Source organism: Dipodomys merriami, unplaced genomic scaffold (assembly GCF_024711535.1).
Source record: "Dipodomys merriami isolate MVZ:Mamm:240054 unplaced genomic scaffold, mDipMer1.0.p SCAF_172, whole genome shotgun sequence".
NCBI classification, from domain to species: domain Eukaryota; kingdom Metazoa; phylum Chordata; class Mammalia; order Rodentia; family Heteromyidae; genus Dipodomys; species Dipodomys merriami.
Genome location: NW_027203071.1, coordinates 2,242,004 through 2,258,809, shown reverse-complemented (window position 1 = coordinate 2,258,809; position 16,806 = coordinate 2,242,004). Strand labels below are relative to the sequence as shown.

The 16,806-nt window shown below is 41.6% G+C and overlaps 1 protein-coding gene across 1 annotated transcript; it reads left to right on the top strand.

The window, feature by feature from the left end:
• Positions 1-1,366: 1,366 nt before the first annotated feature.
• Positions 1,367-15,302, top strand: Leprot (leptin receptor overlapping transcript). Its single transcript, XM_070025821.1, has 4 exons — positions 1,367-1,438; positions 7,243-7,318; positions 11,686-11,872; positions 13,444-15,302. The coding sequence occupies exons 1-4, from the start codon at positions 1,423-1,425 to the stop codon at positions 13,558-13,560; spliced, it is 396 nt and encodes a 131-aa protein (XP_069881922.1). The 5' UTR covers positions 1,367-1,422; the 3' UTR covers positions 13,561-15,302.
• Positions 15,303-16,806: the final 1,504 nt, after the last annotated feature.

The window sequence follows — 16,806 nt, the reverse complement described above, 5'->3', positions numbered from 1 at the left end:
ACATACAAACCTTGTGTGATAGTTATAAAGTAGTCCCAGCAAGAGATTAATCACAATAATAAAGTAGAACAATAAAACAATGAGCTATTGTTAGAATAAATTAGACTTTGCCAGAAAGCCACACAGACATCCAGGTACAGAGAATAAAGAAAGGTTTATTGCCAGGGAAAGGGCCTGGCAAGACCCCTTCTCACAAGGGAGAAGTGAGAAGCAGCACCTGCTATTGTCTGAGGTGACCTATATAACCTAGGAGGTTTAGGAGGGGATAGAAGGGGTTAGGAGGCAGAGACTGTGGTGTGCACGTGAGGACAGGGGCCTCATCATGACAGACCAGGATTTATGGCTGCTGCCCAAGTAGCAGATAAGGACCTGAAGGTCACTCTAAGGGGCTCTTGTTGCCTTATATGGTGGTAGCTGCCCCAGAGAAGTGCCATCCCAAGGTAAGGGGGGTTGGAGGCTGATTATTCACTGCCTTTACTAAATGGGCCTAGTGTTGCCTGGGAAGGGAGCATGCCAAGCTGTGGAAGCGGGAAGGAGTGGACTGTTATGGGAAGGGAGCTCATTGGGCTGACATCTGTAATCAGTTCTGTGAACGTAGTATCTCTAACACAATCTTACTGTACCACAGGTCTCAGCAATTTCAACGCGCATTTCCCCCCTTCCTTGTAAAATCAAGAGTTCAACTGTTTTGGTTTTCTAACCTCTTTCAAGAAGCTGTCCGGCACAATTTCCTACCCTTTCTGACCTCTTTCCCTAAAAGAGGAAGGCCTCAGACTAGTTGATTTTTAAGGTCAAAACAAAACACTCCATCCCCCTGAAGAAGGTCAGGGGGGACATCTCTACATTCACTCTCAGCAGGTTTCCAAGCCACTAGGTTTACACGGAGCATTTTCATTTGCTGGAGGGAGGGTCCTGACGTCGGGGCGGAGCTTGGGGCGGTTACCGGGTTACTAGGATGACTCCGATCTTAAAAGGAGGATGGCCCGCACCTGCGGGTCGGGACTTTAGGGCCTGGAAACAGACTCTACAGGCTGGGGGTGTGGCTATACGGCTCGACCAGGGCGGGCTACGCGATCTGGGGGCGGGGCCATGGACCAGAGGGCGGGGCTACGCGTAGCAGAGCAGGAATGGGGAAACGACACCAGTGAGTCTCTGAGTGGCAGGGATCTGGACCAGTAGAGGCGGGGTTCTGCGTGGCCGGGAATCCGCGGCGGCATGGGCGGCGCTCCGTGGTCTGGGGGCGGGGCTCCGTGGCCGGAGGGCGGGGCTCTGTCTGGCAGGAGGCGGGCCCGACGTGGCGGAGTCGGGCCCCGCGGGGCGTGGACCTGTTCAGGGCGGGAACCGGGGCGGGGGACCGGGGCGGGGGACCCGGGTGGTGGGAGGAAGCCGGAAACAGCCGCGAGCAGCTCTAGCTCCTGTGATATGGCGGGCGTTAAAGGTACATCCTGGACCCCCGGCTCGGTGGTCGCGGGGCGGGGTCACCACCTCCGGCCCCGGCGCGGCTGCAGCTGCGCCGTCCGCGCGCGGGCGGGGACCGGCCGTCTGCCGCCCGGTCTCCGGGCTCGGAGGCGCCGGTGCGCTCCGCTCGCCTCGTGGGGGGTGGAGGCGCGTTTCGGGGCGATCTCCGAGCTGCGGGCTGGGGCCACCGGCTTCCGGCGCTCTTCTGGGGTCCTGTGGACCCCGGGCGGAGGCCTTTCCTGTCGGCGCCGCCCTCCTGGGGGGCCCCGGTTAGCGTGGGAGCATCCTCTTCCCCGCCCCGCCGCCCCGCTTCGCCTCAGTTTCCCCAGATTGCCCCTCGACCCTTTCCAAGCTTTTTAAAGGAGGGCTCTACTTCCTCGCTCGCCGATCCCAACGCCTCCCTTCCCGCTTCCTGTCCCTCCTCGGTTTCCTATTACTTACAAAGGAGCCTTTGTCTCCAGGGCTGGACAAGAGAAACTTAATCCTCTTGTTCCACTGGGGCAGAGTTGGCTGTTGTCAGGTTTCCGTGGAAAACACCCAGAAATAATGCAACCTTGGAGCCTAGATTAGATGGGATTTTTAACACGGACTTTCTCCAGTGATTTCTATCCCCGTCCGGACAGACAAGAAAGTAGGGGATGTACAATAGTGTGTTTTTGTTTGGGACAGTTTAAGAAAGGGGGAACTGTGAATATCACTTCCTTTCTCTGTGTGCGTTCAGAGAAAGGAAGGTCTGAATGGGGAAAGAGGTTACTGGATAGCTTCCTTGAGCAAGGACACGATTCCGTTTCTGCTCCTGCGAATGGACTGGCATAACTTGTTTCTGAGCTGCGAGTTCCTATTCTTGAAATTTGTACAGAGATCTTCCCGGTGGATATCTACCGCGAACATCTAGGCAGGGTGTAATGCATGTCTGCACTTGTGTGTTCGTTATGAATTTATCTGTGTGAGCTGTGAGCAACAGACACGTTTTATCATTTTCTGGCTGACTTTTTATATTTAATATCAATTGAGTAAACCTGGCTTACTTGGACAGTGTCCAGTGTTTAATATATCCATTTGAATCCAACCTAGAAAGCAGATGACACATAGTATCTTCCTATTACATAGGGTTTATCCCGACCAGAAACTACCAAATAGTAACAATGTTTATATGTGAATGTGTTCGAAAGTATGAGGTAGTAGAAAGGAAGTATTTTTCAGGTAATTCAACTTTTAAATTTTTTTTTTTATTGAGCACTTGTATGTGGGGAGACCTGGAGTTAAAAAGATAGATGAGAATTGATTGTTGAGTGACAACTACAAATAATTACATTACTGTGTAAGTGAATGAGGTATGCTCAGATGCTGTGGCAGCAGAGCTTCGTGGTGGGTTGAGTTATATTCCCTCCAAAGGTATTGGTAGGTTCTAACTCCCTACTACCTGTGAATGTGACCCTCCTGGAAATACACCCTATTGTAGAGCCTATTAGGAAGTAGGGTCTTCAGATGCAGTCAAGCTAAGATCATACTTGCTTTAATTAGGCTGTGATCCAATGGCTGGTGTCCTTGAATGAAGAGGGAAATTTGAATCTGAAGACATAAAAGAATGAATTCTAGAACAGAAATTGTTATGATGCAGCTGCATACCAAGTGGCACCAATTATTGGCACCACCAGGCAGAAAGAGGCAAGGAAGTCTTTGCTCCCTACATCCTTCCGGGAGAGCATGTCTCTCTCTGACAGTTTCATATCACGTTTGTTATTCTGAGTCATCCAACTTGTGGCAAGGTATTATAACACCAGTCCCAAGATACTAATGAAGATGGACTAATTATTCCTCTAGGGATGAAGAGGACTTTTTTGTTTTTAAACAAAGAACAGTATTTGAACTGAATCTAATGGGATCTACCAGGTTTCATCTGTAAAGGCAGAGTATATTCCAGATGGAGAGTGGCTGCAGGGTGGACATGAACAAATACACCTCATTCATTTCAGAAATTTAGAGGGAAGGTATATTTAATATATGTACAATATATATTCCTATCTATTACTCCCCCTACTGTCTCTCTATAGTCCCTGCTCTTCTCTGTGTGTATATATATATATATATATATATACACATATGTATACATATATATACATAGGATATATATATATATATATATTTAGAGGATATATATGTATATATATGCATATATATGTATATACACATAATATATGTATATACATATATATCCTCTAAATTCCTGAAAAGAACAAGGTATGTGTGTATGTGTGTATTCCCTCTAAATTCCTGAAAAGAATAAGGTGTATATACACCACTTCAAGTATCAGTATCTGCTGTGTCAGGGTGGTTAGGAAGGGGCACAGATGACTGCAGGCAGATGATTAGGTTCTTCACTGGAGAAGTCTCAATTCTCGTGATAGAGTCATATGGACTTGCTGATTCACGGGAGGCCGAGAGCAGCTTTGGTGTGAATTCTCTAAGATAGGCTTTCATAGGGAAAATGGAGCAATGTGTGCTTGGGAGCAGTGGAAGGGAGAATGGTGGTTTGCTTTATCATGTTCTCATTAGTTATTAGCTGTCTAGGCAGGGTGGGCATATTGAAGGTGGAAGTACAGGCCTAGTTCTCAGATCCTCAAATGTGACTGGGCTCTTGTATATTGGGTTGGATGCATTTATTCAGCTGGAGTCCAGAGTCAAAAGAAAGATGAGGTGGGATTCTTGGTCATCTCCAACATTAAGAGATGGCTAAGTGTGCTATTCCTGAACACACACACACACCCATACTCATACCAAATGCACACATGGCAAAAAAAAAAAAAAAAAATCACAAAGAACTTTGAGAAACGGGAGGGACAGAAAGAAAGGGTGTATAGTATTCAGCTTTGTTGGGCTTGTGGAATAGGGTGTATTGAAGATGATCAGACCCAGAGGGGGGTTAGCAAATCCTGTTAGGAAAAGGTCATCTGATAAATGGATACATATAGAATATACATTTGCACATATATCCACATGTGGCCATTTTTCCATTAAAAAGTAGACTGAGCTGGGTGTTAGTGGCTCTTATTATAGACCTGAGTTCTGTGGATTGTGGTTCAGAGCCGGCTTAGGCACGGTAGTTCACAGGACTCTTATTTCCAATTAATTACCAAAAAGCCAGAAATGGAGCTGTGGCTTAAAGTGGTAAAGCACTAGCCTTGAGCATAAAAGCCAGAAACAATGCTCAGGCCCAGAGTTCACATTCCAGGACCATCACACACACACACACACACACACACACACACACACACACACACACACACACACACACACACACACACACACACACACACACACACACACACACACACACACACACACACACACACACACGAAAAATAAATAAATTAGAATTGATGGTCCTTCCTGTTCTCTAATATCTGGATACTTCTGGATGTTTCCTGAAAAGCCTTTTGGCATCTTCCTATTAAACAATATCTTGTATCTTCTTAAAGTAAAAGGAAGCCAGAAACAATGCTCAGGCCCAGAGTTCACATTCCAGGACCATCACACCCACACCCACCCACACACACACACACACACACACACACACACACACACACACACACACACACACACACACACACACACACACACACACACGAAAAATAAATAAATTAGAATTGATGGTCCTTCCTGTTCTCTAATATCTGGATACTTCTGGATGTTTCCTGAAAAGCCTTTTGGCATCTTCCTATTAAACAATATCTTGTATCTTCTTAAAGTAAAAGGAAGCAGTAAAATTTCATTAATTTAATCAAAATTATTCAGTAATTTTTCCATAGAGAATATGTATTGTGTTCTTTGTCTTTTATATTTTTAAATAAATGAATCTAAAAATCTAAAATAGAAACTTGCATCAGTCAATATTTATTGAGCACCTACTTCTGTCAAACATATTACATAGATTATCTCATTAAGCTCCAATTGACTCAATAATGTGGGGCCATTATTCTTCTTGCATAGGTGACAGACCAGACTCAGAGAGATCTGACTTCTTCCTAAGGTCGTGTAGCCAGTGGACAATAAAGTTGATATTTGAATCCATGTGTGAGACTCAGATCTTTAACTAACCTGGTATTCTGTGGATCACTCAGCTGCACAGCAAGGGTATCTACCCTACCTACATTCCTTCCTCTGAGATGTAGATCCAGCTGAGTCAGGGAGTTGATGTTTTATTCAGTGGATACCAGTTGGGAATTGTTTCCTATGAGTCTATAAAAGCAGTTTTGAAGTACTTGTGATGAAGTGAGGCAAAGTGATCGAAGCTCTCTTTGAGGAAGTCACTTTGGGATGATAGGAAAAGAAAATGTCTAATGTTTTAGAAACTGGTAGAGGATAATGACCTGCCTCAGGTAGTACCAAGTTTCTCCACACTAGAGTTACAGAGACTGGCTATCTGTCCTCCTGTGGCCGATATAGAGGGAACTCACACCATCAGTGTGGGAAGGTTCTGGAGTTGCAGGAGACCTTTGTCCGCCTTTGATTTTTACAGGGGTAGACACAGGTGGTCCTCTTACCCAGTTTGGGCTACAATCACAAATATACCACAGAGCGGATGGCGTAATGTCATGTTTGGAGTCACAGTTTTGGAGGCTGGGAAGTCCAAGGTGGAGGCCCAGGTGGATCTGGTATCTGGTAAGGGCTGTCCTTGCTTTCTGTTCCCTGGAGGGGTGAGAGGGCCCATGAAAACCTTACATGCTCACTCTAGTTTCTTTCTCTGCTAAGGATACTGATCCCATCGTGGGGACTCTACCTTCTTACCTCATCTGTACTTAATAACCTCTGAAAAGCCCTTCCTCCTTAATATAAGGTGTCAATACATGAATGAAGTGCATACAGACATCCTGTCCAATAGGCACTTGTTAGTCAAATGTACATTCATTAATGAGATTCATGCAGATTTGGGACCATTCTTTTTTTCTGGGCAGCCATGAGGCTTGAACTTGGCCTAGGTGCTATTCCTGATCTCTTTTTCCTCAAGGCTAGTGCTCTACTACTTTGAGCTGCAGCGCCACTTCTAGTTTTCTGGTGGTTAATTGGAGGTAAGAGTTGAATAGACTTTCTTACCTGTGCTGTCTTTGAACTGTGATCCTCAGATCTCAGCCTCTTGAATAGCTGTGATTACAGTCATGAGCCACCAGTGCCCAGCTTCATTTATTCTTTTCTAAGTAATTTCCTGTGTGTGTGTGTGTGTGTGTGTGTGTGTGTGTGTGTGTGCGCGTGCGTGCGTGCGTGCGTGTGTGTGTGTGTGTGTGTGTGTGTGTGTGTGTGTGCGCGTGTGCGCGTGCGCACCAGACTTGGGGCTTAAACTCAGAGTCTCGGTGCTATCTCTGAGTGTTTTGTTTTGTTTTTGTTCAAGACTAGTACTCTACTTCTTGAGCCACAGCTCCACTTCCTGCTTTTTGGTGGTTTGGAGTCTCCTAGGCTTTCCTGCCTGGGCTGGCTTTGAACCATGATCCTCAGATCTCAGTTTCCTGAATAGATTGGATTATAAGCATGAGCTACCAGCACCCAGCTAGTAACTTGTTTTATTAATACATATTCACATACTATGAAATCATTGTTTTTCTTCTTTAGTGTAAAATCTTTTAATGTGTGGTATAGTCATAAGGTTGTCAGCTATAACATCATCTAACTCCACAATAACTTGTCATCCCTCAGAGAAGCTATATGCATATGTAGTCATATCCCAATTACCCTGACTGCACTGGCAACTGATGATCTGGAACCTTTAACCCTTGCTTTTATTTTTCACAGCTCTGGTGGCATTGTCTTTCAGTGGAGCTATTGGGCTGACCTTTCTTATGCTAGGATGTGCCTTGGAGGATTATGGGTAAGTGATGATTCCAGAATGAGCTACTCTTTTTTTGTGTGGTTGTCACTGAGAGTGTGGGTGTTAGACAGTTTTATGAATTTAACACCAAAATCAATGACTTAGTGAATTCTAGTTATGAATCCAGTCCTTTCAGGATCTATGCATTTATACATGAAAAAGCTTTCTAAAATATTCCATTCATTTAGTAAGCATCTGTTAAGCTCCTACTCTAGACCAACTGGGGATGTGAGAATAACCTTTTATTTGAGGAGCTTATAGCTATAGTTATAAGTGAGAGATAGACAAACAATGCAGCTAATACGATGGCTGCTGTAATGTGCTGTTGGTATGCGTGTGATACAGTTGGAACTCAGGAAAAAAAATCTGGGGGGCAGCACAGCAAGGCTGTATTTGAGCCAAGACCTGGTGGATAAATGCATTTTAGGCAGAGATCATTAATCATCTTTATTCAGTAAGGTACAGTAGAAAGGTTGGATAGGTATCGAATCAGTCTTTTGTAGCTCTGTACTCCTTGGGGGAGATTACTAGTCAATAAGCTCTGGGAAAATACCTGAATACTGGGTTTGGCCAGCAGTGGGTTATTGTGGACAAAATGTGAGACTAGATCTAAAAGTGCTGAGACTATAATCAGGCATAATCCTAAGGGGCTATTGGCATAAATCAAGTAAAATTAAGACTGTGGTGGCAGGAATGGGAAAAAAATGCAGAGTGATAGGTGGCAGAATGAATAGGTTTTGTTAATTGATGTCAGGGCTCAACATCTTGGATGTCTCCCAAATAATTGGCTTGAACAACTTGTCAGAAGAGATGTGAGTGACACCACCTGGAGCTAGTGGTTAGGACAACAATGGATTCAAATCTGCCTGGGTATGTCGTCCATCTTTGAGACAATCACAGAACTTACACGGCATTTGTTCAGAGATTTCACAGATATTGCTTCATGCTGATTTTAAGGAGATAGCATTTTATTATCCTCATTCCTACCCAGGAAAGCCCAGGGTAATGAAAATCATCCAAATCATACAGTAATATAACAGATATGGAAGTGGAACACACATTCTAATTCTCTTGACCAAAGAGTTGCCCATCATTACATGGTTCATTCTAAGCCTAGGTGTTTTTCATTGTTCATCATACAAACAGTTTGTCTCCACAGGTAAGAAAGCCACCTGTGACTACCACTACTACAGAGAAATTAACTTCATATCATTGTGATGATGATTCAGAAGTCAGCAAACTGGCCCACAGGCCAAGTATAGCCTGGTGTCTGTTTTTGTTATTAAACCCTTACAGGAACATAGCCTTACTCATGCGTGTACATACTATCGCTGGCAGCTTTTGACTGCAGTTTCAGAGTTGAGGCAAAGACCTCGGGGCTTGAAGAGGCTAAATATTTACTATTCGGAAAAAAAGTTTGAAAAAGTTTGCTGATTTTTGGCCTACATACTAATCGAATAGGGTGATGTTTGATATTCAAATTTTATCTAAAAATAAGGTTGCTTGTACATGAGCAGAGCAGTCAGTCTCTGTAGTTGTATACTGGAAGCTGACTATAAATGGAAACAAAGTCTCTCAGATCATTTTTCAGAAAACTGTCACTGTATTCCAGGATGAATTAGGAGCTGTAGCTTAGGGTATATCAGGTGATAGTTATTTCTTCCAGGCCTCTTCCCCTCTTCATATTTCATGTCCTTACTTTGAATTATGGATTCTCTAACAGCCCCTTGCAATAATATTGCTAGATGGTTCTTGGAACATACTAGTTTAAAATTAGAAATCTAAACTTTGTGTTTCCATCCTCAGGCTTCTGGGTGAAAGGCATGTTCCTTCTTGCTTCTTGCTTTTGGCCTGCTAGATCTGTAGCTCAAATGGGAAACTTTACTAGGAAAGCTTCGCCTCCCACCCCTGCTGAGGGGTGCTGGCTGGCTCGCTGGCTCTGTATTGTTACAGTTTTGTGGTGATGTGTATTACTGTCATGTGTGTTTATGAAAATGAGCAGAAACCTTAAGGAATGAAGCATAATAAATGTCTAACTGGTATCAATTAGATAATTATTTAGGAAGTCTTTATAAAGATGAAATCAGGTAGCAATTTCCACTAAGTAAGTGAAAAGCAGTAAAATTTAGAAAGAAGGCAGTTTTGTTATTTTGCATTAGAGTATCATTGTAACCTATTTATAAGAAAAATTGGATGCACCTATATTTTTTAATAGTGAGAATTATGTATTTTCATGTCTCCCATACTTCCAATCTATATTTTCCCATTTATTTAGCAAATATAAACAGAGCACATTGTTCTAGAACTTCGAGATAGGTAGTAACTGATCAAAACAAAGCAGACCCCTATTCTCATAGGCAAGCATATGTCAGATGGGAGTAAGTGCAGTGCAGAAAGTCAGAAGGGGTGACATGCTTGAGAGTAACTGAGGTGTGTTAGGATGAATGCCAGGGAAACTGCTTTTAGGAAGGTGTCTCTCTTTTTATATTGCATGATATGAAGGGGGAAAACTCTCCAAGCGGAGAGCATAGCAAAGGTTCCATAGTGTGTAAGGAACACAAAGAATGAAGGGCGCTCTGGCAACAGGTTAAGAGAATAAAAGGAGTGAGCCAGGTGCTGTGGTTCATGCATATAATCTCAGCTAAGCATAGGCATAGGCAGAGACAGGAGGATCATGGTTTATTCTGAGCAAAAGTCATCAAGACCCTGCCTTGGAGAGGATGGTACAGGCCTGTAATCTCACTTCATGGGAAAAATAGGAAGGGGGATCACGGTCTGAGGCTGGCCTAAGCAAAAAGTGTTAAGATTAACTAAAGTAAAAGGGCTAGGGCCATGACTCAAATGGTGATGTGCTGAGTTCAAATCCCAATACCAGATATCAGATATTACACAGGAGAGAGAGAGAGAGAGAGAGAGAGAGAGAGAGAGAGAGAGAGAGACAGAGACAGAGACAGAGACAGAGACAGAGACAGAGAGACAGAGAGACAGAGAGAGGGACAGAGACAGAGAGCAGAGACAGAGACAGAGACAGAGACAGAGACAGAAAGAGAGACAGGGAGACAGAGACAGACAGACAAAGAAAGACAGAGAGACAGAATATGAAGGTAAGATGGTACAAAATGAATGGAAAAAGCAGTAGAAAGCAGTAGATATTTGTAAGATTTTATAGGCCAGGACTAGAAATTTGTTTTTTTTTTCTAAATATATTGAAAGTTTTTAAACATGCACACAATTAAAAGACCTTAATTAATAGATGCAAACAACTATACTATGTTCTATAGGGAAAACAGAGATTATTTACCAAGATTTTGTCCTTAAAGAAATTGCAGCTCAGATAGGCACTGGTGGCTAATGCCTATAAAGCATAGCACTGATTTGGAAATTAAAATTCAGAGCCAGCACATGTAGACAAATCCTCTAAACTCTTCTGTCCAAATAGCCAGCAAAGAAGGAAAGGCCTCATTCAAATAGTAGAGTACTACCATGAGCAAGAATGTGAGGCCCACATACGTTGTGGGTATCATTTATTCATTTCCTAAATGTTCAAGCCCCAGTTCTAGCCCGAAAAAGAAAGAAAGAAGGAAAGAAAGAAAGAAGGAAAGAAAGAAACAAAGAAAAAAAGAAAGAAAGAAAGAAAGAAAGAAAGAAAGAAAGAAAGAAAGAAAGAAAGAAAGCAAGAAAGCAAGCAAGCAAGCAAAGAAAGAAAGAAAGAAAGAAAGAAAGAAAGAAAGAAAGAAAGAAAGAAAGCAAAGAAAAGCAAAACTGCAGCTCAGAGGCCTCTTGCCTAGTGTATATAAGGCCCTGGATTCAATCCCCAGTACTTTGACAAAAAGTAAGGAAAAGGACGTTGTAGCAGCTCAGTACTGGGATTTGCACTCAGGGTAGGCTAGACATATCCTCTACTGTGGAGCCACTCTTCCATTTCTTTTTGTACTAGTTATTTGGAGATAAGGTCTTGCTTTATGTCATACCTAGGACCACAATTTTAGTTTACACTTCCTGCTGTAGCTGATATGACTAGTGTGCACCACCAGGCCTAGCTATTGTTTGAGGATGGCATCTCCTGGACTTCATGCCTGGCTTGGCTGCATGCACCCTATAACCTTACTGATCTCAGCCCCCTAAGTAGCTGGTATCCAACATGTATGGTTTCTTTTTTTTTTAACTTAAACAATATATACATGATATGTATTCATGGATCAGTAACTTAGAAATCATTGCTTATCTATTTCTGGTAGAAATGATTTCACTATTCCTAATTGTTGAACTTTTTTTTGGCCTAAGCATTTAAAACAATAATTTTGAAATAAAATGTAAGTTGTAACCATGACTTCTCTGTTTGGGTTTCCTCTGGGTGCTCCTGACAGCGTTTACTGGCCCTTGTTCGTCCTGATTTTCCACGTCATCTCCCCCATCCCCCATTTCATTGCCAAAAGAACCACATATGATTCGGATGCAACCAGTAGTGCCTGTCGGGAGTTGGCATACTTCTTCACTACTGGGATTGTTGTTTCTGCCTTTGGATTTCCTGTTATTCTTGCTCGTGTGTCTGTGGTAAGTTTTGTTTTCTGTTGTTTTGCTCCACTTTCATGAGTTTATTTCAAAGGCCTGTGTCTGGAACCTCAGTTTTATGTTTCCTTGCGTAGACTTTATGCTCAAAGCCAGATGTGTTTTTAGTGCCTTTCTTCCTCCACTTTAGATCCTAACTATACTATCTCAGCTATGTTTTCAGAGTACTTTTTTTTCCATTTCTTAGAGCTTTTAGCTAGTCCATATGACTTCTTGCTTTTTCTGGTTTATTCTCTGGGATTGTTCTTAAATCAGTGTCTTAAATCATAGGACAACCACAGAAACTATATAGAAATACTTTTCTAGTCACAAAATGAAAATCATCAACTTCTTTTGCAAATGGGATCATGGACTTAATTTCAATACAGGAAGAATAGATTAATGAATATATCTGTAGCTACCAGAAAATAGAGTGAATAAGATGCCATCCTCACATCTAATATTCAATTTCTTGATGTTCATTGTCTTTCCCACTCTTTGCTTTCATTATGCCCCCATTACTTCTATTTCAGTTTAGGGCATTGTATAAGAAATATGTCTAAATCTTATTTGTTCAATATTCAAATATCATTGGAAAATTTGCTATTTGTAAAACATGAGGAATAAGAATTAGGCACACAAACTGCCCTGACTTATAATTATATGATAGGTTTATGAAATATAGGATTGAAATGTAATCAGAATGCCATAAAAGCTCCAAGAAGAGAGAACCTCCAACTATCAAAAGATTAGGGATATCTAGGAATAAATATGGTTTTGATTACATAGAGAAAGCTCTTACATGGAATAGTACCCGAGTGTGGAAATGCAGTCCATGAAATAAAGATTAGTTGAGATCTATGCTGGAAAGGTTAATAAAGCCTGGTGAACATGAATCTTGAATATCATGCCAGTTTGAGTTTTAATCAGGCCATGGAGAAGCATTGAAAGCTATTGAATGCAGAGTTTCCTTTTTCTTCTTGTGCTTTAGACTAGCATTTCTTAACTTTTGCTGTAAATATTTTATTTTTCCTATTTATGTTTTAGGACATTTTCATTCCTTTCTTGGTTAAATTAAAGCACCAATTAGCCACTAGAGGGCGCTCTCACTCCCACTGTGCCTCTGTGAAACCCTCTTCCACCGCAGAAAGGCTGGTTTTGAGTGCACATTATTATTTAAAGTTTTTTTCTTGTCTAGAAAAGAAGCAAACAAATCCATCACTCTCAATTCCTATTTTCTCTGAAAGAAGTTGATGCTTGCAGAATTTTGAGTAGGTAATATTGTAATTGACAATTGGTTGAGAATCTTGCTGCTTGTATTTTGCCTAAGGCAATTGTTGTCAGCTAAAAACAAGTAGGGAAAATGTTAAAGGATGATGCTAGACTTAGCAAGCATCACAGAAGCAATTAGACTAATTACTGATAGTCCACTGTCCTCTGCCTGTTTCATAATTCAGCCTTTTAGCAGCACTGTGCCGTATTTCATTGGTGTTTTCTAATGCAGACAATAAAAGATTTGAAAAGAACACAATATGAAGAAAGTCAGGATTTAATCCTTCTTTTCTTTTGTGTTTCAGATCAAATGGGGAGCTTGTGGCCTTGTGCTGGCAGGCAATGCTGTCATTTTCCTTACAATTCAAGGCTTTTTCCTTGTATTTGGAAGAGGAGATGATTTTAGCTGGGAACAGTGGTAGCCCTTGGTTCTGAGAATAAGTGTTGAATTTCTTAGTATTTGTACTCTATGTATATGTGTGCACATGTGGCACTTTATTAATTAACTTGCTGACTATGGAATTTAGTATGCTGACTATTTTATACCTTTATATCATGATCATTTTGAGGAAAACTTCCCAAGCAATGGAGTAGTCTTATTCCCTGAAAACAGACCTCTGCATTTACTCAAGTTGAATTATGTCATTTGTTTAGCTATTCCTATAGTCAGGATTCTTTCAGCAAATGTATTAACACAGTCTTGTAGATAACTACTCACTTATGCAGGGCATCTACCTTTTAGTCTGTGCTGTGCTTGGGTAGCAGAAAGCAGGTCTCTTTATAGCCCAGAAAGGCAGAGTTGGCTTTCTCTGTTGTAGACTCTTGCTACTCAAAATATGGTTCACAGACCATGAGCATCAAGGGTCTTATAGGAGCTCATTTGAAAAAGTATAAGGAGCTCCACCCCCAACCCCGTGCATTTTGGTGAGATTTGGGGGGGGGCGGTCGTGGGGCCTGAACTCTGGGCCTGGGCGCTGTCCCTCAGCTCTTCAGCTCAAGGCTAACGCTCTACCACTTGAGCCACAGCGCCACTTCCAGCTTTTTTTTTTCTTTTTGCTTATGTGGTGCTGAGGAATTGAATCCAGGGCCTCATGCATGCAAGGCAAGTGCTCTACCACTGAGCCACCTTCCCAGCCCCTTTGGTGAGATTTTTAAGTTTATTAAAGTTGGAGAAGCTCAGTCATAGAGGAGTAGACATGACACCCAGCTCCCTTGTCTTCCCTTGGGCTCGACCACTCTGGGTGTTAACCAAGAAGCGTCTTGCCTGCCTGAATGGTGAGGATGAGTTCAAACTCCCTTTCATGTTTGTCAATGGTCAGAGCTATGGGAAGTGTAAGGAACAGATGTGCCTGCATACCATCTGAGAGGCAGAGGCTGCCTTCCAGCACCAGGGCAGGGAATAACCAAGCATGGCACTGGAAGGCCAGGGAAGGAGGAGGGGCTGAAAGCAGCCACTGCTTTAGTAGGAAGAGGGCAGATAGGCCATACTTTTTCATTTCCCTTTGAAATCTCAAACTTCCACCCTTTCTAGTATCAACCCATCCCTCTCCTCATCATTTCTGCTGGGTGTGATACTTAACCTCCATGTGGTTCTGGCTTCTTCTCAAAGAGATATGGGAGCCAGTTGAATAAGCAGAGGGAAGACTGCATACTGCTTGATTTTATTCATGTGTTGATGTACTGATCATCTTTACATAAAACTTTATATTGCTTTAAATGCATCATTAGTATAATGATGGCTTCTAACCATTTTTTGTTATTTTAACATCTACTGGTAAAAGGAATCGTGAGAAATAAACCACTTGATGAGAATACAACCAATGAGTTTTAAAATGTACATTTTAAGCATTAATGTATGATACACGATAGATGTTGTAAACACTTCCACTTTGGGTTTGATCTGAGTAATCAGCACACCTTCATGTACTGCTGGGATGCTGGGACCGAAGGCTGAAGTGAGCCTTAGAAGGATGCTGTGCAATTGGACTTGTTTTTGTTTTTATTTTTTTAATCTTGTGCATGGTTTTTCTCTCTTCAATGTTGTCTATAGATACAGAATTTTGAAAGTTGTTATTTCTAGTGTTTGTATTAACATTCTTAATCATGACACTTATTGTATTATTGTACTTATTGTATTGTAATAAATTTCACTTTTAACTCTGAAGAAGAATTTAATCTTGATAGTTTTTATTCTGATGTTTCTTGTGAGCTGTTTGGAGCAATAATCAGTACTGTGACTTTTGAGGTACCATTTTGAAGGTTGAGCTGGCCTGTAAAAGCTTATCTTCCCTCAGACGGCAATAGGGATCAATTTATGCTACCTTTTGTAAATATGTCTTAGATGCTTACTATTTCATTCACCCAGGTAGCCTTAATGAGGGAGCATCAAGTAATTGACTCGTGTGTACTTCCAGAGGAATAATAGGTACTTGCATAGAGTATTTTGAAGTGAAATTATTAGATGTCTGTCTCAGAGATATATATTCTATAGGTCTAAGTATCATTAAAACAATACATTTCATTTAGAAGTATTGCTATTCATGAATGTTCAATACAGAATTTTTGTCCTAGTGACACTATTTTTTCTTTTTAAAAAATATACATTTGGAAATTCATAACTTTTTTGGGGGGGGGTCCGGTCGTGGGGCCTGAACTCTGGGCCTGGGCGCTGTCCCTCAGCTCTTCAGCTCAAGGCTAGTGCTCTACCACTTGAGCCATAGCGCCACTTCCGGCTTTTTTTTCTACTTATGTGATGCTGAGGAATTGAACTCAGGGCCTTATGCATGCAAGGCAAGCACTGTACCACTGAGCCACCTTCCCAGCCCAGAAACTCATAACATTTTATACTCACAAATAAGTATTCTCAGGAAAGGACTCTGTTATAGTCCAAATAATTGGCTTTTGGCCTAGTGTTAATAACTACTTTTTAAATAAAATGTGTACTTATACTTCAGTAAAGGCTTTCATATATAGTATTAATTAAAAACTATATATTTCATTTCAGGATATTATTTTAGGAGAGGAGAGCAGCAGATTTATTTTTTTCACAGTGAATTTTTTGTCTTGTTAATTTTATTGTGACTTTTGACTAGTTTGGAGCTTACACTCACTGTAGTTGAGTGAAGCAGCCTAGGAATATTGTGCTGACTGCAGGAATCCAAGTTCTGATCACAACTTTGCTAAGGCAAACAATATCCTGGAATGTGGGGGAGAGGTTGTAGCTACCCACACTGGAACAGGGAGACAGCTGCATACATGCTCTGAAGAGTCCTTTTGGGAAGGGTGTGTGGAAGTAAAACACTGCTTAAGCAATAATGTGTTTTATGCACAACATGCTTAGGGAAGATCTGATCTTTTACAAGTGGACTCAGACAATTAGATGATAGATAAAATTGAGTTTATTATTTCAAACAGCTAAATTACTAAAAACAAAGTTGATAGTAGTTATATAACCCTGAAATGCCCATAAGAGAAAGTACATACAAACACACACACACACACACACACACACACACACACACACACACACACACACACACACACACACACACACACACACACACACACACACACACAACCAAAACAAGTTTCCCAAGGAAAATTAACAGGTGAGTATTTTGAAACAATTACATCAATTTTTAATACTAGGCATATAGTCTAGGTGGTCT

Coding starts and splice junctions, on each gene's coding strand:
- Leprot (XM_070025821.1), top strand. Junction 7,319..11,685: donor TGTGCCTTGGAGGATTATGG/GTAAGTGATGAT, acceptor TGCTCCTGACAG/CGTTTACTGGCCCTTGTTCG. Junction 11,873..13,443: donor TTCTTGCTCGTGTGTCTGTG/GTAAGTTTTGTT, acceptor TTTGTGTTTCAG/ATCAAATGGGGAGCTTGTGG.